Here is a 23,506-nt window from a genome sequence, read left to right as displayed (position 1 = left end):
TTGACCTTCTTAGGCATGATTCTGAATACGGCCCAGAAAAGGGTTTATCTTCCGATCGAAAAGGCCTAGGAACTCATGACTCTGGTCAGGGACCTATTGAAACCAAAACAGGTGTCGGTGCATCACTGCACTCGAGTCCTGGGAAAGATGGTGGGATCTTACGAGGCCATTCCTTTCGGCAGGTTCCATGCGAGGACCTTCCAATGGGACCTACTGGACAAGTGGTCCGGGTCACATCTACAGATTCATCAGTTGATCACCGTGTCCCACAGGGCCAGGGTGTCTCTCCTGTGGTGGCTGCAGAGTGCTCACCTTCTGAAGGGTCGCAGATTCGGCATCCAGGACTGGGTTCTGGTGACCACGGACGCGAGCCTCCGAGGTTGGGGAGCAGTCACACAGGGAAGAAACTTCCAAGGTCTTTGGTCAAGTCAAGAGACTTGTCTCCACATTAACGTCCTGGAACTGAGGGCCATATACAACGGCCTTCGTCAAGCGGAGACTTTGCTTCGCGACCTACCGCTTCTGATCCAGTCAGACAACATTACCGCAGTAGCTCATGTAAACCGCCAAGGTGGCACAAGGAGCAGAGTGGCAATGGCGGAAGCCACCAGAATTCTTTGCTGGGCGGAAAATCATGTAGGCGCACTGTCAGCAGTGTTCATTCTGGGAGTGGACAACTGGGAAGCAGACTTCCTCAGCAGACACGATCTACATCCAGGAGAGTGGGGACTTCATCAGGAAGTCTACGCACAGATTGCAAGTCAGTGGGGCCTGCCCCAGATAGACATGATGGCGTCCCGCCTAAACAAAAAAGGTATTACGCCAGGTCAAGAGACCCTCAGGCGGTGGCAGTGGACGCCCTAGTGACACCGTGGGTGTTCCAGTCGGTCTATGTATTTCCTCCTCTTCCTCTCATCCCCAAGGTGTTGAGAATAATAAGAATGAGAGGAGTACAGACAATTCTCATTGTTCCAGATTGGCCGCGAAGGGCCTGGTATCCGGATCTACAGGAAATGCTCACAGAAGATCCGTGGCCTCTTCCTCTAAGACAGGACCTGTTACAACAGGGGCCCTGTCTGTTCCAAGACTTACCGCGGCTGCGTTTGACGGCATGGCGGTTGAACGCCGGATCCTAGCGGAAAAGGTCATTCCGGATGAGGTCATTCCTACTCTGATAAAGGCTAGGAAGGACATGACATCTACACATTATCACCGAATATGGAGAAAATATGTTTCTTGGTGTGAGGCCAGGAATGCTCCTATGGAAGAATTCCATCTTGGCCGTTTTCTTCACTTCCTACAAACTGGAGTGAATTTGGGCCTAAAATTAGGCTCCATTAAGGTTCCGATTTCGGCCCTATCCATTTTCTTTCAGAAGGAATCCGCTTCTCTCCCAGAAGTACAGACTTTTGTGAAGGGGGTGCTGCATATTCATCCTCCTTTTGTACCTCCGGTGGCGCCTTCGGATCTTAACGTGGTGTTGAGTTTCCGTAAGTCGCACTGGTTTGAACCACTTAAAACAGTGGAATTAAAATATCTCTCTTGGAAAGTGGTCATGTTTTTAGCCTTGGCTTCGGCTAGGCGAGTGTCGGAATTGGCGGCTTTGTCTCATAAAAGCCCCTATCTGGTTTTCCATATGGATAGAGCGGAATTGCTGACCCGTCCTCAATTCTTGCCTAAGGTGGTTTCATCTTTTCATATGAACCAACCTATTGTGGTGCCTGTGGCTACACAAGACTTGGAGGATTCCGAGTCCCTTGATGTGCGTAGCCAGAACGGCTAGGGTCAGAAAGAACAGAAGTACTGTTTGTCCTGTATGCTGCCAACAAGGTTGGCGCTCCTGCTTCAAAGCAGACTATTGCTCGCTGGATCTGTAACACGATTCAGCAGGCTCATTCAACAGCTGGATTGCCGTTACCAAAATCGATTAAGGCCCATTCCACTAGGAAGGTGGGCTCTTCTTGGGCGGCTACCCGAGGGGTCTCGGCATTGCAGTTGTGCCGAGTTGCTACTTGGTCGGGTTCAAACACCTTTGCAAAGTTCTACAAGTTTGATACCCTGGCTGAGGAGGACCTCATGTTTGCTCAGTCGGTGCTGCAGAGTCATCCGCACTCTCCCGCCCATTTGAGAGCTTTGGTATAATCCCCATGGTCCTTACGGAGTCCCCAGCATCCTCTGGGACTTAAGAGAAAATAAGATTTTAAACCTACCGGTAAATCTTTTTCTCGTAGTCCGTAGAGGATGCTGTGCGCCCGTCCCAAGTGCGGACTACTTTTGCAAGACTTGTATATAGTTTTTGCTTACATAAGGGTTATGTTACAGTTTTCATCAGTCTCGGTCTGATGCTGTGTTGTTTCATACTGTTAACTGGTTCATATATTCCTAGTTATACGGTGTGAATGGTGTGGGCTGGTATGAATCTTGCCCTTGGATTAACAAATCCTTTCCTCGTACTGTCCGTCTCCTCTGGGCACAGTTTCTCTAACTGAGGTCTGGAGGAGGGGCATAGAGGGAGGAGCCAGTGCACACCCATACCTAAAGTTCTTTCTTAGTGCCCATGTCTCTGCGGAGCCCGTCTATCCCCATGGTCCTTACGGAGTCCCCAGCATCATCTACGGACTAGGAGAAAAAGATTTACCGGTAGGTTTATAATCTTATTTTTTGTCATACCAGTAGGAGCATGGAAAGGTTGTGCGCCAATAAAACAAACCATTGCAAGATGGATTAAAGATGTGATTCGTGTACAAGTAGAATGGTCGTAAGGTTCCAGAGAACATCAGGCACACTCGACAAGGGCAGTTTTAGTTACGTCGGCCAGGTGTCGATTTAAGGATATCTGTGCGGCTGCCACATGGTCATCAGTGCATACCTTTTCCAGACATTATGCTTTAGACTTCGCTAGCGCCCACTTTGGGGATCAAGTCCTATGACAGGTCTTGGCATACATTTTTTTATTAAAGCATGATTGCTAGTTTGTGATTTATTTTTGTCCCTCCCATATTTTATGCTTTGGAATATCCCATAGTAAGTGCTGCCATGAAGTAAGAAAACGAAAACGGCAAATTATACTTAAGATAATTCTGTTTCTTTGAAATACTTAATTGCAGCCCATGAGTTGCCCTCCATGTTGTTGTTTTTTCTAGGAGCTCTAATATGGAGACAGTCAAAAGACAGGGAGGAAGGGGAGGAGCGCAATGATGCGGGGCAGATCCTATAAAAAACCTCCTGTCTAGCTTGAGAGAGAGAGGAATACAACCCATAGTAAGGGCTGCCATGAATTATTTCAAAGAAAATGAATTTTTGTAAGTATAATTTGCAGTTTTTGTCAGAAGCCATTTGACCTTCCAGTATATCTCTCTACGGTATATCTACTGTATCTGTTATCTCCTAACAGGGTTGCTACAGTAGTACTTTAAATACTATTTGTGAACTATAAATTGTTTAAAAGTGCATTTATATAATTGTATTTGCATTTTCTCTAACGTCCTAGTGGATGCTGGGGACTCCGTAAGGACCATGGGGAATAGACGGGCTCCGCAGGAGACTGGGCACTCTAAAGAAAGATTAGGTACTATCTGGTGTGCACTGGCTCCTCCCTCTATGCCCCTCCTCCAGACCTCAGTTAGAATCTGTGCCCGGCCAGAGCTGGGTGCTCCTAGTGGGCTCTCCTGAGCCTGCTAGTAAAAGAAAGTATTTGTTAGGTTTTTTATTTTCAGTGAGCTTCTGCTGGCAACAGACTCACTGCTACGAGGGACTGAGGGGAGAGAAGCAAACCTACCTGTCTACAGCTAGGTTGCGCTTCTTAGGCTACTGGACACCATTAGCTCCAGAGGGTTCGAACACAGGCATCTGTCCTCGATCGTCCGTTCCCGGAGCCGCGCCGCTGTCCCCCTCGCAGAGCCAGAAGAACAGAAGCTTGAAGACGGCGAAAACGGCGGCTGAAGACTCCTGTCTTCATTTAAGGTAGCGCACAGCACCGCAGCTGTGCGCCATTGCTCCCAGCACACTTTCACACTCCGGTAACTGTAGGGTGCAGGGCGCTGGGGGGGGGGGGGGAAGCGCCCTGGGCAGCAATTGATGTACCTTTTTGGCATAACATACATATATACAGTCAGGCACTGTATATATGTAAAAACCCCCGCCATTTTTTTCACACAGAAGCGGGACAGAAGCCCGCTGCTGAGGGGGCGGGGCCTTCTTCCTCAGCACACCAGCGCCATTTTCTCTTCACAGCTCCGCTGGAAGGACGCTCCCCAGGCTCTCCCCTGCAGTATCCAGGTACAAGAAGGGTAAAAAAGAGAGGGGGGGCACATAAATTTAGGCGCGAAAGACATAAAATCGGCAGCTATTGGGTAATCACTTATTATAGTGAATATCCCTGGGTTATATAGCGCTGTGGTGTGTGCTGGCATACTCTCTCTCTGTCTCCCCAAAGGCCTTTGTGGGGTCCTGTCCTCAGTCAGAGCATTCCCTGTGTGTCTGCTGTGTGTCGGTACGGCTGTGTCGACATGTTTGATGAGGAGGGTTACGTGGAGGCGGAGCAAGTGCGGATAAATGTGGTGTCGCCGCCGACACCTGATTGGATGGATATGTGGAAGGTCTTAAATGATAATGTAAGCTCCTTGCATAAAAGGTTTGATGACGCTGCAGCCTTGGGACAGCCGGGGTCTCAACCCGGGCCTGCCCAGGCGACTCAGAGGCCGTCAGGGTCTCAAAAGCGCCCACTATCTCAGATGGTTGACACAGATGCCGACACGGAGTCCGACTCCAGTGTCGACGATGATGAGGCACAATTACAGCCTAAGATGACCAAGGCCATCCGCTACATGATTATTGCAATGAAAGATGTATTGCACATTTCAGAGGTTAACCCTGTTCCTGACAAGAGGGTGTATATGTTTGGGGAGAAAAAGCAGGCAGTGACTTCTCCCCCGTCACATGAATTAAATGAGTTATGTGAAGAAGCGTGGAGTTCCCCTGATAAGAAAGTGGTGATTTCCAAAAAATTACTGCTGGCGTACCCTTTCCCGCCAACGGACAGGTTACGTTGGGAATCCTCCCCTAGGGTAGACAAGGCGCTGACACGCTTATCTAAGAAGGTGGCCCTGCCGTCTCAGGATACGTCCGCCCTAAAGGATCCTGCGGATAGGAAGCAGGAAGCTATCTTGAAGTCAGTGTATACACACTCTGGTACTCTACTGAGACCAGCTATTGCTTCAGCCTGGATGTGTAGCGCTGTAGCAGCATGGACAGATACTCTGTCAGAGGACATAGATGCCCTGGACAGGGATACTGTCTTGCTAACCCTGGGCCATATAAAAGACGCCGTCTTATATATGCGGGATGCTCAGAGGGACATTTGCCTGCTGGGCTCTAGAATTAATGCAATGTCCATTTCTGCCAGGAGGGTCTTATGGGCTCGGCAATGGACAGGGGATGCCGATTCTAAAAAACACATGGAGGTTTTGCCTTATAAGGGTGAGGAATTGTTTGGGGACGGCCTCTCGGACCTTGTGTCCACAGCGACAGCTGGAAAGTCAACTTTCTTGCCTCAGGTTTCCTCACAGCCTAAGAGCACCGTATTATCAAATGCAGTCCTTTCGTTCTCAGAGAAGCAAGAAGGTCAGAGGTGCATCCTTTCTTGCCAGAGGCAGGGGTAGAGGAAAGAAGCTGCACCATGCAGCTAGTTCCCAGGAACAAAAGCCCTCCCCGGCTTCCACTAAGTCCACCGCATGACGCTGGGGCTCCACAGGCGGAGCCAGGAGCGGTGGGGGCGCGTCTCCGAAAATTCAGCAACCAGTGGGTTCGCTCACGGGTGGATCCTTGGGCTATACAAATTGTATCTCAGGGATACAAGCTGGAGTTCGAAGTGACTCCCCCTCACCGTTACCTAAAATCAGCCTTGCCAGCTTCCCCCACGTAAAGGGAGGTAGTCCTGGCGGCAATTCACAAGCTGTACCTCCAGCAAGTGATAATAATGGTCCCCCTCCTTCAACAGGGAAGGGGTTACTATTCCACATTGTTTGTGGTACCGAAACCGGACGGTTCGGTAAGACCCATTCTGAATTTAAAATCCTTGAACATTTATATGAAAAAATTCAAGTTCAAAATGAAATCGCTCAGAGCGGTCATTGCAAGCCTGCAAGAGGGGGATTTTATGGTATCTCTGGACATCAAGGATGCTTACTTGCATGTCCCCATTTATCCACCTCACCAGGAGTACCTCAGGTTTGTGGTACAGGACTGTCATTAGCAATTCCAGACGTTGCCGTTTGGTCTGTCCACGGCACCGAGAGTATTTACCAAGTTAATGGCCGAAATGATGGTACTCCTTCGGAAGCAAGGAGTTACGGTTATCCCGTACTTGGACGATCTCCTCATAAGGGCGAGGTCCAGGGAGCAGTTGTTGATCAGCGTAGCACACTCTCAAGAAGTGTTGCAACAGCACGGCTGGACTCTGAATATTCCAAAGTCGCAGCTGATTCCTACGACGCGTCTGCCCTTCCTGGGTATGATTTTGGACACAGAACAGAAGAAGGTGTTTCTCCCGGAGGAGAAGGCCCAGGAGTTAGTGACTCTGGTCAGGGACCTCCTAAAACCAAAACAGGTGTCGGTGCATCACTGCACGCGAGTCCTGGGAAAGATGGTGGCCTCATACGAAGCCATTCCCTTCGGCAGGTTCCATGCGAGGATCTTTCAGTGGGATCTGTTGGACAAGTGGTCCGGATCGCATCTTCAGATGCATCTGCTGATCACCCTGTCCCCGAGGGCCAGGGTGTCTCTTCTGTGGTGGCTGCAGAGTGCTCATCTTCTCGAGGGCCGCAGGTTGGGCATACAGGACTGGGTTCTGGTGACCACGGATGCAAGCCTCCGCGGATGGGGGGCAGTCACTCAGGGAAGAAACTTCCAAGGGGTGTGGTCAAGTCAGGAGACTTGTCTGCACATAAATATACTGGAACTAAGGGCCATATACAACGCCCTGAGTCAAGCGGAGCCCCTGCTTCGAGACCAACCAGTGCTGATTTAGTCAGACAACATGAAGGCGGTCGCCCATGTAAACCGCCACGGCGGCACAAGAAGCAGGGTGTCGATGGCAGAAGCCACAAAGATTCTTCGTTGGGCGGAGATTCACGTACAAGCACTGTCAGCAGTGTTCATTCCGGGAGTGGACAACTGGGAAGCAGACTTCCTCAGCAGAAACGACCTCCACCCGGGAGAGTGGGGACTTCATCAAGAAGTCTTCACACAGATTGCAAATCGATGGGAACTGCCACAGGTGGACATGATGGCGTCCCGCCTCAGCAAAAAGCTAAAAAGATATTGCGCCAGGTCAAGGGACCCTCAGGCGATAGCTGTGGACGCGCTAGTGACACCCTGGGTGTTCCAGTCGGTATATGTGTTCCCTCCTCTTCCTCTCATACCCAAGGTACTGAGAATAGTAAGAAAATGAGGAGTGAGAACAATACTCATCGTTCCGGATTGGCCAAGAAGGACTTGGTACCCAGAACTACAAGAGATGATCACAGAGGACCCATGGCCTCTGCCTCTCAGACAGGACCTGTTGCAACAGGGGCCCTGTCTTTTCCAAGACTTACCGCGGCTGCATTTGGCTGCATGGTGGTTGAACGCCGGATCCTAACGGAAAAGGGCATCCCGGATGAAGTGATTCCTACGCTGATATAAGCTAGGAAGGATGTAACAGCTAAGCATTATCACCGTATAGGGCGAAGTTATGTTCCTTGGTGTGAGGCCAGGATGGCCCCTACAGAGGAATTCCAGCTGGGTCGATTTCTGCACTTCCTACAGTCAGGTGTGACTATGGGCCTGAAATTAGGATCCATAAAGGTCCAGATTTCGGCCCTATCCATTTTCTTTCAAAAAGAACTGGCTTCACTGCCTGAGGTTCAGACGTTTGTAAATTCAGCCCCCTTTTGTGCCACCAGTGGCACCTTGGGATCTTAACATTGTGTTGGATTTCCTGAAATCCCACTGGTTTGAACCACTTAAGACCGTGGAACTAAAGTATCTCACGTGGAAAGTGGTCATGCTGTTGGCCTTAGCATCGGCGAGGCGTGTATCAGAATTGGCTGCTTTGTCATGTAAAAGCCCTTATTTGATCTTCCATATGGATAGGGCAGAATTGCGGACTCGTCCCCAATTTCTCCCTAAGGTGGTATCATCGTTTCATTTGAACCAACCTATTGTGGTCCCTGCGGCTACTCGGGACTTGGAGGACTCCAAGTTGCTGGACGTAGTCCGGGCTTTGAAAATATATGTTTCCAGAACGGCTGGAGTCAGGAAGACTGACTCGCTGTTTATTCTGTATGCACCCAATAAGCTGGGTGCTCCTGCTTCAAAGCAAACTATTGCTCGCTGGATCTGTAGCACGATTCAGCCGGCTCATTCTGCGGCTGGATTGCCGCATCCAAAATCAGTGAAAGCCCATTCCACAAGGAAGGTGGGCTCTTCTTGGGCGGCTGCCCGAGGGGTCTCGGCTTTACAGCTTTGCCGAGCGGCTACTTGGTCGGGTTCAAACACTTTTGCAAAGTTCTACAAGTTTGATACCTACCCTGGCTGAGGAGGACCTTGTGTTTGCTCATTCGGTGCTGCAGAGTCATCCGCACCCTCCCGCCCGTTTGGGAGCTTTGGTATAATCCCCATGGTCCTTACGGAGTCCCCAGCATCCACTTAGGACGTTAGAGAAAATAAGAATTTACTCACCGGTAATTCTATTTCTCGTAGTCCGTAGTGGATGCTGGGCGCCCGTCCCAAGTGCGGACTTTCTGCAATACGTGTATATAGTTATTGCTTAATAAAGGGTTATTGTTATGAGCCATCCGTTGAGTGATGCTCAGTTGTTGTTCATACTGTTAACTGGGTATGGTTATCACGAGTTGTACGGTGTGATTGGTGTGGCTGGTATGAGTCTTACCCTGGATTCCAAAATCCTTTCCTTGTAATGTCAGCTCTTCCGGGCACAGTTTCCCTAACTGAGGTCTGGAGGAGGGGCATAGAGGGAGGAGCCAGTGCACACCAGATAGTACGTAATCTTTCTTTGGAGTGCCCAGTCTCCTGCGGAGCCCGTCTATTCCCCATGGTCCTTACGGAGTCCCCAGCATCCACTACGGACTACGAGAAATAGAATTACCGGTTCGTAAATTCTTATTATTATCATTATTAATAATAATCTTCATAATAATAATATTTTTTTTTTGTTAAACAGCTTATTAATAGTATACATTTTTAATACAATGATATGTTTTAGATTGTGGAGATCAGCAACTGTGAAAAGACGCAGTCATTGGGATTACAAACAATATTGTCTCTCACAAAATATGACCAACAGAGAATACAAGAGAGTGAAAACTGCGATATTTACTCAATGATACACCAAGTCTTTTTAAGACCTAACTGTATTGTGGGATATCATATGCTAAAGGTATGTACAAAGAATGAACCATTGTATTAGAGCATTTTGTGTTTTAGTAACAAAGTTTAAATATAAATGTAGATCAATGTGTAAGTAAACTGTACTAAAACTAAAGAATTTACAGTTTAAGCTAATGTACAGATGAGCCCTCATACATCATTGCTGCAGTTGCTACAAACACACTCTCGTCGCGCCAGTTCCTGTGAGACTCTGCTAACACTGGACATCTTTTTTTTAAAACAAAAAATGCGTCTTAATTCGCAATGTGCTGCTACTAGGACACACCAGGAGACTGTGCTGATTAAATTGACATGTTACACTTGCATATCTGTGTGTGACTGAGTCCCTGAATCTGTATATGAAGGCGCATGATGCAGTAGCTGCAGTTTTTAACCATGCCAAGTTCTGATGTGCTTCGTATACAGACTCAAACACACTCAGATATACTAGCGTCACATGTAAAATTATGCCGCACAATCTCCTGGTGCTTCCTAGTAGCATCACGTTGCGACTAGGATGCATATTGAGGCCAAATGTATGAGGACACATCTGTAGCAGTTTGAATCTGTGATGATGCCTGAAGTATATGCCTAACTAGGAAAGTATTTAGGGGTCTACTTACTTAACCTTATGGTGTGTACACACGGTGAGATTTTTTTCTTACGATTTTGACTATATAGTCAAAATCGTAAGAAAAGTTAGTGAAAGTCACCTTGCGATACCGATTCGATGCCGATGCGCAGTACTGCGTGGTTGGCATCGTAAGAATAGATAGACTGTGCAGGCAAGTAAATTTTGACTATCTCTATAGAAGAGATAGTCAAAATTGACACTTAGCCAAAATCGCACATAGTCCGTATCGCAAGCACATAATTAGTGTGCTTGCGATATTGACTGTGTGCCGACCTAGCCCCTGTCGCATAGTGAGAATCGGGCATAGCCCGAATCTCACCGTGTGTATGGGCCATTAGATGGAGATAAAGTGGACAAAGATAAAGTACCAGCCTTCCGGATTCTAACTGTCTCTTTTTAAAACCCAGCCTGTGACATGGCAATTAGATGCTGATTGGCTGGTACTTTACCTCTGTCCACTTTATCTCTATACAAGGCTTGGTAAATAGACCCCTAGGGGGAGATGCACCAAACCGTGATACAAGTGGAGAAGTGAGCATGTGGAAAAGTTGCCCATGGCAACCAATCAGCATTGATGTAATATTTATAATTTGCATACTATAAAAGTATACAGAGCAGCTGATTAGTTGCCAGTGGCAACTTCTCCGCTGGCTCACTTCTCCACTTTTATCACTTCTTAGTACATGTCCCACTAAGTAGTCCCATGTTACATTAACACACACATAATGGGATATTTTTGTCAAGTCTGCTTCCGATACCTGCATATTTCAATCACAAACAGCAAGTTGCGGGCATCGTGGAAATGTTGCTAGTTAATTGTGCAGTGTGTGACCTACGAGAAGTGCTTGAAAGAGTGTGGAAATCATCAACTCCTAAAAAGTGGCAAATATGCTAGCAGGTCAGTGTTACAATGCTGTTAGTGGCCAGAAACAAATAATAAAATCTCTTTAGTGATTTTTAATGATGTGTATATAAGTTTGTAAAATATTGGTTAAAAAATCTCTTGCAATTTCCACCTGCAAATTCAAAATTCCTAATTTCCATTAATATGACACCTCAACATAGTCCTACATTATTTAACCCACCTTTTCTGTTTTTTTTTTAGAGAAAATTTAGTTGGAAATTAAATTTCTTTATTGGCCATATCTCCTTAATTAATAACCTTTAAATACATTAAGTGGGAGGGGAATCCCATGCTTTCTTCAATCAGACTTGTCATTTTTACATTAAATTAAGGATTTTTCCCTATTCTGCAGCCTGGAGATTCAAACTGAAAGCCACGTTAACTGAATTTGAAGCCCATGTTGTCTTAATGCAGTTTTCTGATTTTAATTTTTTTTAACCATTACTTGCATCTTATAAAGTGGTTTACATTATTCACTGCACTAGAGCCCTCAACACACTAGTAGTAACTTATGTAGATATTCAAGAGAGCATTTGGGAAGATATTTATTGTCAATATATTCACCTTTTTCCTTGGCTAATGATCCAGACTTATATGGTGTGTATTTACAGTTTATCTATATTTAATACTTGTTTTAATTGAGCTGTGGTTCTCCTTGAACTATGATACATATGTTGTGCGTCTCTATAAATAAAAACTGTTAATTATCCTTTTTTTCCATGACTGATTTAGCTACATACAATTGCCTCTGAAAAAGAGTCATCGTCTTTACCTGTCCTACTCTTTCAGGCCATGTATTTTACATTCTCTCATTATACAATATATAGCTCCAGTTACCTATACTACTAACAGGTGCCACTTTGATTAGAAATGTTCATATGTTGGTTAAGATATTTCTTCTTATGGTATTAAAACAATGCACAAAATGGAAAGCTGCTCAATCAGATTGTGATGTCACTCAGGTGCTAAAAGGGAGGGGTAATTCTGTGTAAGAAAAAACAATTTGTCTTCCCTAATGCACACTGAGTGAGAAATAATAATACTACATAATAGTCAGATAATACGGAGATCTTAGTTGCGTATATCTGCAGATATAGGGTTAAGCCCCCAGGCCGTTCGGCAAGGCGTCTCCGTCACTGGGGGTCCCTAACACTAGATATGGGTCCGGGGCGCAGGACCCCATCACGTCGGCACAGGTCGGCTACCGCAGGTCAGCACACAAGTGAAAGTTAATAGGGGTTAATAAGAAGCACAGAAGTGCTATGTAAGTGAAGTGCGATTAAAAGAAAACAAAAATATATACAAAGTGATAGGGAAAATCATGTGTTAATAAAGTGTTAGGGTGTGCCGACCTGAAGCCGCCCAGCCATACCGACACAGGGGCCACTGCACCCCACACCCACCCCATAAATAATTACATATATGTCTGGGTCTGAATGCCCAGTGTAAGGCCACATGATAATGGCTCCTACAAAATCTGAGAGCCAGCTTACCTGGCGATACCCCTGACTTCTCCAATGGCACTCTGGAGTCAGCAATCCCTCCTAATGCTGACCCATCCATGCCTCTCTAAATACAATGCACAAAATGGAAAGCTGCTCAATCAGATTGTAGTATTATTATTTCTCACTCAGTGTGCATTAGCACAAAATTCAATCACACATCTACGACGGCAATCCAACTGCACAATAACCAGCATAACTTTGCCACGTCTACCCATGTGACCGAAAAACAGAGGCAGTCTCATTACTTTTCAATCAGCATTCGTATAACGGAGCCATAATAGTATACAACAATGGGCCTGATTCTAATTTGTACGTAAACATGACAATTTACAATATGTACATATCATATAGGACCCATTGTGCGTGATCGCTCACAGTCCCACCTCAGCCGCATTATGATTGACATGCTGCGGAGTTTGAGGGCAAAGCAGGAACGGCGACCAGGACCATTCTACAAAACTGAGGCATGCCGAGTCCAGGATCGTCTTTTTCTGACGCAGAATTCCTGGACAAACAGGTGGAGCCACACTAATCGTGACTCCGTCTGCGACTAGGTGCGCCACGCTGGGAGCGAATGGGATGCGCGTGCTTCGTAGATGCTGGCAGCAGGCATCTTTTTCCTACAAACGATGTACGGTATTGCACAGCCACTTCTCTGCGGCTGTGCAGTAACAAATATATTGTAATCAGGCCTAATTTTCCAATTGCAATTTAGAAAATGGAAAACCCTTAAGGTTATGGACCTGATAGGAAACATAGAAGGACTAGGTGCTTAATATAGTAATCATACCACAATCACCATTTGAACAGAGAAGATAAAGCTAATATTGAATGCTTACATTATTCTTATATATTTTTAGAAATGGATTATAGGCTAGATTGCACCTCATGTATGTTTATTGCATTGTGATCAATATTGTTGATTGAAATAAACATTTATATTAACTACTGCATGTGTCACAAATGTAGTTATATGTATGTGTGTATTAAATTAGTTGCAGTGATGTCTAAGCAGTTTAACACTTTATCAAAAATATTAGAGAACTAGTATTGTAGTGGGGAAAACATGTTTTGGTCCTTTATACATTTTCATGAAATGAATTTTACTGCCTGTGTATCTGTTACTGGTTTCTTTTTATTTGTAGACTCTTCTTAAAGGATGCACAGGTGACTGGTTACTCAGTACAAGTGAAAATGAACAATTTCATCTCAATGTTGATACTACATCTGTGATCCAAGACATCAGATTACTAGAACACTTGCTGCTGGACTGGAAAATTTGGTCAAAGGCAGAGGTATGCATATAACATATTGCTTATAGAGGTATGCATATAACATATTGCTTATTTCCTGAAATATTTGTGATTGTTTCATGTTACTTTTCAGCTGATTCCATGGGGGGGATTCAATTATTTGAAAAGTCGGGTGTCTGTTTTTTCGGGTCTATTAGATAGAAAAAAACAGACACCCAACTGACTTTTCAAACAATTGAATACTCCCTATGTGTTTTTAATAGTCTGTTGGGACAATTTGATACTCATCCAATTACTTCTGCTTTACATCTGCTTGATAAAAAAATAGATTCCTTTCCTACAGGATTGAAAATTAATCAATCGCTCGTTAAAACCAAATAATATTTAATGCCTGCATTATATCTTGTCCCTTTTTATTGTAGTTTTTTTTATTTTAAATATTTAACATTGAAGAAAACATAATCTGTTCAGAAATATTGGTAATATTTATTTACAATAAAATATATTAAAGGATAAGTGTGTCCCAGCTATCCGTAATCCCTTGTAATGTTATTAGGGCATATTGGTTGTATGGAGATGTCTTCATACACCTGTTTTGCTGTAGGCATGCTAAATAGCCCCACTTTGCGCACCATGGTCCTTGTGATTTCGCTGTGTCAAGCATCTTTTTTTTTTTTTTTTTAATTCTCAACATTTTCATCTTATTCGCACCCCTAAAATGGCAAGAAGTTACAAAACTACAGTGCTAGAGTACACTAAACACTGGGGCTTGTGGTACTTGTACATTTCTGTTTGACTCAGTTGCAAAACTTTAAGAAATGATCCAATATGAGTGGCTGCATCTATACCTCCAGCCATATTTCGCTATGTATTCTTAGTCTGCATATATTTGTTATACCGATGCTTCTGGGACAAAATTAGCAACATAGCTTTACTTGTACATTGTGGGCGGCTTTGAGATGTGAAGAGGATGCAATATTTAGAAAAAAAAAAAAGAGAGTATGCAACACTTCCTGTGACAGAGCATCTGAGTCACGCCTAGTGTCATATGTGAAACAAAAACGCCAGATGTACAGTATGAGGACACGTACAACAGATTCAATAAGAAGTCATTACCGAGTTTTATCTGATACTATGGGTGCGATATGTGCTATAACGGAGATCAATTAGATATCAGATCAACTAGGAAGCACAAGTCCCAGCCACTCTAGATTATTTTTCTCTGCCTCTCAGCTGCTTATCTTACGTAGTGGAATCCACTCAGCTCTCCTCTCTCCACAGCTCCATCACTCTTCCAGTTGTTTTTTTTTTCTTTCTTAAATTACATTTATTTTAAAATCATACTGGCTTCTTTCCAAAATGGCAGCTGTGGGGTATCACATATGTTTCCAGACTTTAAGGTCAGAATTCAGTTGTTTGGCAACCGGCAGCCACTAGTTGGCTTCCAAATGGAGCTGCCAGAGTCTGCATTTCAGCTCACACCCTCGGGGATAGTGAGATGAAATGTGTGAAAAGTGACCCGGTTGGGCACACCAGCACTTTGGTCGGGTTTAGCTGCTTTATGTGGCTAAACCCAAACTTTATGGGTGTGATCAGTGGAAAAACAAACAAACAATTGAATTGTACCCCGCGATCTCTTGTCACTTTAGGCGAGAGATCTAGGGCTCAAAACAATTGAGTATCGTCCTATGAATGTAATGTAAAGTGCAATGTTTTCTGGTGAAAATGTACTAATAAACTAGCTTATTCTTTTGTGCCAAAAAAGTATTAAATGGCAGTGAAATCAGATTTATGAGATTAATTGTAGTATATTGAATTTGTTGTGTTTAAAGCATTTGTTTTTTGGACGTTTAATATTAATGTTTGTATAATCAGTAAACCTGTAGAGGTTATGTCATTTTGACAACACCTGATTTTTAGTGTAGGTATATACCAGTAAATAAAAAACTGGACTGGCATTAAATTGGTGACTTTAATCTACAGACCTAGGGCCTTTATTCAGTAAGGGATGCAAATGTCAGAAAATCACAAACAAGTAATGATGGGTGGTCTTGCCTTGTGCTGGGTGAAACCCATCATGCAATAGGAAGCAGTAATAGATTCTACTATTTAGCAGAATCTACTACTGAACCTCAATGAGGCCCTACATTCAGAAAGCAGTAAACAAGAATATCTAGGGGCCCAAATGAACTGACAATCAGGTTAACTTGGTAAGCAACGCCTTCTGCCATTAAAAAAAGGACAAACTGTAAAATAAATAGCTAAGTGCTGGTGTTGCACTCAGGAAATCTTAAAGACACACACAGTTAGTAAAAGTACAAATTTATTAAGACCAATAATCACATAAACATCAAATGTAGTCTATAATCTGAATAGAAACTGAACTCCTGGGGTAAATTTACTAAGGTGGGAGTTTTTTTTAAAACTGGTGATTTTGCTCATAGCAACCAATCAGATTCTACTTAACATTTATATACAGATGGAGCTTCCCTCATCGTTGCAGTTTTGCTGCCTAAACTGAGTATTTGTCGCGCCTTAGCTATAGCTCAGGTTGTTGAGGTGTTGCACGGAGAGGCTCGTCGATGTGCGACAGCATACACAGCATGTAATATACATCTTCACCACTGGGTGGCTATTGCTTCACTAATCCAGTACTGTAGAGCGAATAGCGGCGGATGGCTATACAGTACAGTACATTAATCATACTGTAATAGTGTACTCTAAGCAAGCACTGGCAAATGGCCAGTGACAACTGTAATGTTATACTCACAGACCAACGGTCTCACGGAGAGTGTCAATCAGGATCTTGAAGTGTATAGTGTACTGTAAGTAAAGTGACGCTGTAGAAATATTCATTCTCTGTCGGGACCAACAAAATAAATCCATAAATAAAAGCAGTGTATACAGGCGCAAACCTGTGTGTTAAAGCAATGGTCCATTGCTCAGTCTCATAAAAATAAGACTTTGTAATTTGAAAAATCACACTTGTATATGTGTGTACTAAGTAGCACCTACAGTTTTTTTCAAATTTGGACTATATCTGTGTGCATGTCTCACAAAGTATGACATGACTTGTTTTGGCAAATTTGGAAAAAACTGGATGCTAATCTTTACACAGATATATACAAGACAAGTGTGTCCTTTGAGGGATTCGAACCATAGCTCACGGGCATGGCAAGCATCGGTGATACCACTATGCCAAGCTGTGTAGACCTCTGAACTGTGCTTTTCTTTGTTTGCATTGGAGACGCTGAGCCAATCTACAGACGTGTCCTCTTACATCCTTGATGCAGTCACTCTAAACAGCCTTCGAAGTCGCACCATGCCGCGACGGGAATCAGTAGCACCGATCGTTTTTGTTTGCAGTTTATTCCGTGAAAATGTTTCTTAGACGCCAAGTAATGCAGCGTGCCTATATTCTTTGTGTGACTGTGACTGTATTTGCATACAAAATACTCTGCTACAGTGTTTCCTGGAAAACACTGTAACATTTCATTTCGGATGCAGATAGAGCCGCTATTACACAAACAATGGTGAAGTACATGATAACCATCTGCGATACCTCTAGGCCAACATAACCAAAGATAGGTACAGTTAAATAGTTCTTGCACTATAGTGTATTTCAATCGAGACCTCACTCATGCGCAATGGTGATTTTTGCACTATAGTATTTTATTGGACACCTTAAGCATGCATTGCGGTGATTTTCAAAAGCAACATCTGGTGGATGATTGCTGGTATTACACTCACTGGTAATGCCATACGTCACACTATGCTCTATGCGTCACCCCGTGACCAGGCACACTGCGACTCCGTGATCGTGAGAAACGCCATCGACGGTATAGATGAGCGAGGCTCCATCTGTAACTGCTTCTAGAAGATAATAGATAGAATCTGATTTGTTGCTATGGGCAACATCACCAGTTCTAAAAAAACTTCCACCTTAGTAAACTCACAGTGCAGGGTACATCGTGGTAACAATTGGTAACGTGTCCGTCATGTGATTAGCCGCTGTTTGCGGCGAGAGGATGAGGACGGCTGGGAAAAGTTTACAAGGGCGTCTGTCCGGTCACGTGACTTTTACGTCACGATCCCGGACATAGCCCTATTTAGATCTGTTACCTAGCAACCAACCCTGTTATGTTCATGGGCCATATCACATGACCCATATGATGTCCCTCTATTGGATGAGACGCCGATCACGTGACCTAAACAGTCACGTGATTGGGACGTTATGTAACCATTCAATGTCATGATTCTGAACCTAGTCCTCTTGGACCTGCTACCTAGCAACCAACTTTGTTATGGTCATGTGTTATATCACATGACCCAAATGATATCCCTCCATTGGATGGGGCGCCGATCACGTGACCTAAACAGTCACATGATCGGGACGTTACAGAATCATGTATACCTTTTTAAAAGTATGTATCTGTTTAATGAAAAATCGTTTTGATTATTTGTGACTATATTAAGTGTATGGGACCAATAGGTATTTTAATATATATACTATTAGACGAATTTTCCAAAAGGCTTATATATTATAATCTTATGTAATTTACTCATGTGTAATCAATTACTGCCACTTACATCCGGTATAAAAAGGCTTCACTTTAGCCACTATCTCACTTGCTCCTGAGGAAGCTGGATCATCTAAACCAGCGAAACGCGTTGAGCCATTTAATTTATCCGGACATTCATCATTACCACTGGCTTTCCTGACACTCTGGTGCACACCATTTGGGACATTCATTTAGCAGCATCCACCCTTTCGGATCCAATCCTCCATGCCAAAGAGGATAACCGACCCAGCTATACAACAGGTGAACATTATCTGCTTTCAGGATCACTGGTAAATACCTCACATCTGCAAAATTATCGGCTTTATGCAAAAATAACCGATTAGTGATGGACATCTCCAGTGACTTTAGTCCCCTTGAGTGCTACTAACAGCCAAATGTGGATATATAAATAATTCAGACATCTTGTGGCATATATTTTCTCTAACGTCCTAAGTGGATGCTGGGGACTCCGTCAGGACCATGGGGGTTTAGCGGCTCCGCAGGAGACAGGGCACAATAATAAAAGCTTTAGGATCAGGTGGTGTGCACTGGCTCCTCCCCCTATGACCCTCCTCCAAGCCTCAGTTAGATTTTTGTGCCCGGCCGAGAAGGGTGCAATCTAGGTGGCTCTCCTGAGCTGCTTAGAATAAAAGTTTAAGTTAGGTTTTTTATTTTCAGTGAGTCCTGCTGGCAACAGGCTCACTGCTACGAGGGACTTAGGGGAGAGAAGTAAACTCACCTGCGTGCAGGATGGATTTGCTTCTTAGGCTACTGGACACCATTAGCTCCAGAGGGAGTCGGAACACAGGTCTCACCCTGGGGTTCGTCCCGGAGCCGTGCCGCCGACCCCCCTTGCAGATGCCGAAGTTGAAGAGGTCCAGAGGTCCAGAAACAGGCGGCAGAAGACTTTCAGTCTTCATAAGGTAGCGCACAGCACTGCAGCTGTGCGCCATTGTTGTCAGCACACTTCATACCAGCGGTCACTGAGGGTGCAGGGCGCTGGGGGGGGCGCCCTGGGCAGCAAATGTATTATACCTTTTTTATGGCTAAAATACATCACATATAGCCCTTGAGGCTATATGGATGTATTTAACCCCTGCCAGATCTCACAAACTCCGGGAGAAGAGCCCGCCGTTTTAGGGGGCGGGGCCTATTCTCCTCAGCACACGGCGCCATTTTCCTGCTCAGCTCTGCTGTGAGGAAGGCTCCCAGGCTCTCCCCTGCACTGCACTACAGAAACAGGGTTAAAACAGAGAGGGGGGGCACTTATTTGGCGATATGATTACATATGTGAAAATGCTATAAGGGAAAACACTTGTATAAGGGGTTGTCCCTGTATAATTATAGCGTTTTTGGTGTGTGCTGGCAAACTCTCCCTCTGTCTCCCCAAAGGGCTAGTGGGGTCCTGTCCTCTATCAGAGCATTCCCTGTGTGTGTGCTGTGTGTCGGTACGTGTGTGTCGACATGTAGGAGGACGATGTTGGTGAGGAGGCGGAGCAAATTGCCTGTATTGGTGATGTCACTCTCTAGGGAGTCGACACCGGAATGGATGGCTTATTTAGGAATTACGTGATAATGTCAACACGATGCAAGGTCGGTTGACGACATGAGACGGCCGGCAAACAAATTAGTACCTGTCCAGGCGTCTCAGACACCGTCAGGGGCTTGTAAAAACGCCCATTTACCTCAGTTGGTCGACACAGACACGGACACTGACTTCAGTGTCGACGGTGAAGAAACAAACGTATTTTCCTTTAGGGCCACACGTTACATGTTAAGGGCAATGAAGGAGGTGTTACATATTTCTGATACTACAAGTACCACAAATAAGGGTATTATGTAGGGTGGGAATAATCTACTTGTAGTTTTTCCTGAATCAGATAAATTAAAGTGTGTGATGATACGTGGGTTTCCTCCGATAGAAAATTATTGGAGGTATACCCTTTCCCGCCAGAAGTGAGGGCGAGTTGGGAAACACACCTTAGGGTGGATAAGGCGCTCACACGCTTATAAAAACAAGTGGCGTTACCGTCTCCAGATACGGCCGCCCTCAAAGAGCCAGCTGATAGGAAGCTGAAAAATATCCTAAAAAGTATATACACACATACTGGTGTTATACTACGACCAGCAATCGCCTCAGCCTGGATGTGCAGCGCTGGGGGGGCTTGGTCGGATTTCCTGACTGAAAATATTGATACCCTTGACAGGAACAATATTTTATTGACTATAGAGCATTTTAAGGATGCATTTCTATATATGCGAGATGCGCAGAGGGATATTTGCATTCTGGCATCAAGAGTAGATGTGATGTCCATATCTGCCAGACGATGTTTATAGACACGACAGTGGTCAGGTGATGCAGATTCCAGACGGCACATGGAAGTATTGCCGTATAAAGGGGCGGTCCATCGGACCTGGTGGCCATGGCAACAGCTGGAAAATCCACTTTTGTTACCCCAAGTCACATCTCAGCAGAAAAGGACACAGTCTTTTCAGTCTCAGTCCTTTCGTACCCATAAAGGCAGGCGGGCAAAAGGCCAGTCATATCTGCCCAGGGTTAGAGGAAAGGGAAGAAGACTGCAGCAGGCAGCCCATTCCCAGGAACAGAAGTCCTCCACAGCTTCTGCCAAGTCCGCAGCATGACGCTGGGGCCATACAAGCGGACTCAGGTGCGGTGGGGGGTCATCTCAAGAGTTTCAGCACGCAGTGGGCTCACTCGCAAGTGGACTCCTGGATCCTACACGTAGTATCCCAGGTGTACATTGGAAATTCGAGACGTCTTCCCCTCACAAGTTCCTGAAGTCTGCTTTACCAACGTCTCCCTCCGACAGGGAGGCAGTATTGGGAAAAAAATTCACAGGCTGTATTCCCAGCAGGTGATAATCAAAGTACCCCTCCTACAACAAGGGAAGGGGTATTATTCCACACTATATTGTGGTACTGAAGCCAAACGGCTCGGTGAGATCTAAAAGATTTGAACAATTACATACAAGGGTTCAAATCAAGATGGAGTCACTCAGAGCAGTGATAGCGAACCAGGACGATATGGTGTCACTGGATATCAGGGACGCTTACCTACATGTCCAAATTTTGCCCTTCTCACCAAGGGTATCTCAGGTTCGTGGTACAGAACTGTCACTATCAGTTCAGACGCTGCCGTTTGGATTGTCCACGGCACCCCGGGTCTTTACCATGGTAATGGCCGAAATGATGATTCTTCCTAAAAGAAATATGGACGCTTTCCTGATAAGGGCAAGGTCCAGAGAACAGTTGGCGGTCGGAGTAGCACTATCTCAAGTAGTTCTACGACAGCACGAGTGGATTCTAAATATTCCAAAATCGCAGCTTTTTCCGACGACACGTCTAATGTTCCTAGGAATGATTCTGGACACAGTCCAGAAAAGGATGTTCTCTCCCGGAGAAGAAGGCCAGGGAGTTATCCGAGCTAGTCAGGAACCTCCTAAAACCAGGAAAAGTATCAGTGCATCATTGCACAAGGGTCCTGTGAAAAATGGTGGTTTCTTACAAAGCGATCCCATTCGGTAGATTTCACGCAAGAACCTTTCAGTGGAATCTGCTGGGAAAATGGTCCGGATCGCATCTTCAGATGCATCAGCGGATAACCCTGTCTCCAAGGACAAGGGTGTTTTCTTCTGCGGTGGCTGCAGAGTGCTCATCTATGAAAGGGCCGCAGATTCGACATTCAGGACTGGGTCCTGGTGACCACGGATGCCAGCCTGAGTGGCTGGGGAGCAGTCACACAAGGAAAAAATTTCCAGGGAGTGTGATCAAGTCTGGAGACTTCTCTCCACATAAATATACTGGAGCTAAGGGCAATTTACAAGGCTCTAAGCTTAGCAAGACCTCTGCTTCAAGTTCAGCCGGTATTGATCCAGTGGGACAACATCACGGCAGTCGCCCACGTAAACAGACAGGGCGGCACATGAAGCAGGAGGGAAATGGCAGAAACTGCAAGGATTCTTCGCTGGGCGAAAAATCATGTGATAACACTCTCAGCAGTGTTAATTCCGGGAGTGGAAAACTGGGAAGCAGACTTCCTCAGCAGGCATAACCTCCACCCGGGAGAGTGGGGACTTCAGCGGGAAGTCTTCCACATGATTGTAAACCGTTGGGAAAAACCAAAGGTGGACATGATGGCGTCCCGCCTGAACAAAAAACTAGACAAATATTGCGCCAGGTCAAGGGACCCTCAGGCAATAGCGGTGGACGCTCTGGTAACACTGTGGGTGTACCAGTCAGGGTATGTGTTCCCTCCTATGCATCTCATACCAAAAGTACTGAGAATCATAAGAAGGAGATGAGTAAGAACGATACTCGTGGTTCCGGATGGGTCAAGAAGGACTTGGTACCCGGAACTTCAAGAGATGCTCACGGAAGAACCGTGGCCTCTACCTTTAAGAAAGGACCTGCTCCAGCAGGGGCCTTGTCTGTTCCAAGACTTACCGCGGCTGCGTTTGACGGCATGGCAGTTGAACGCCGGATCCTGAAAGGGCATTCCAGATGAAGTCATCCCTACCCTGGTCGAAGCCAGGAAGGATGTAACCGCAAAACATTTTCACCGCATTTGGCGAAAATATGTTGCGTGGTGTGAGGCCAAGAAGGTCTCTACAGAGGAATTTCAACTGGGTCGTTTCCTACATTTCCTGAAAACAGGACTGTCTATGGGCCTAAAATTAGGGTCCATTAAGGTTCAAATTTCGACCCTGTCGAATTTCTTCCAGAAAGAACTGGCTTCAGTGCCTGAAGTTCAGACGTTTGTAAAAGGGGTACTGCATATACAGCCTCCTTTTGTGCCCCCAGTGGCACCTTGGGATCTCAATGTTGTTTTGAGTTTCCTAAAGTCACATTGGTTTGATCCACTCACCACTGTGGAATTAAAATATTTCACATGGAAGGTGAAGATTCTATTAGCCCTGGCTTCAGCCAGGCGTGTGTCAGAATGGGCGGCTTTATCATATAAAAGCCCTTACTTAATTTTCATTCTGACAGGGCCGAATTGAGGACTCGTCCTCAATTTCTCCTTAAGGTGTTTTCTGTTTTTCACAAGAACCAACCTATTGTGGTACCTGCGGCTACTAGGGACTTGGAGGACTCCAAGTTACTTGACGTTGTCAGGGCCCTGAAAATATATGTTTCCAGGACGACTGGAGTCAGAAAATCTGACTCGTTGTTTAGCCTGTATGCACCCAACAAGATGG

At 45.2% G+C, this 23,506-nt stretch overlaps 1 protein-coding gene across 3 annotated transcripts in view; it reads left to right on the top strand.

Moving 5' to 3' along the window:
* LYST (lysosomal trafficking regulator) overlaps positions 1–23,506 on the top strand; it is an 864,675-nt gene that overhangs the window by 432,791 nt on the left and 408,378 nt on the right. For all 3 annotated transcript variants that reach the window (XM_063917604.1, XM_063917602.1, XM_063917605.1), the window contains exons 17-18: positions 9,266–9,439; positions 13,618–13,767. In XM_063917604.1, the coding sequence (XP_063773674.1) occupies positions 9,266–9,439; positions 13,618–13,767 (324 nt within the window). The remainder of the gene's footprint in view (positions 1–9,265; positions 9,440–13,617; positions 13,768–23,506) is intronic.

This window comes from Pseudophryne corroboree, chromosome 4, assembly GCF_028390025.1.
Source record: "Pseudophryne corroboree isolate aPseCor3 chromosome 4, aPseCor3.hap2, whole genome shotgun sequence".
Taxonomy (NCBI): domain Eukaryota; kingdom Metazoa; phylum Chordata; class Amphibia; order Anura; family Myobatrachidae; genus Pseudophryne; species Pseudophryne corroboree.
The sequence above is the reverse complement of the archived record's forward strand: the minus strand, read 5'-3'. Positions and strand labels throughout refer to the sequence as shown.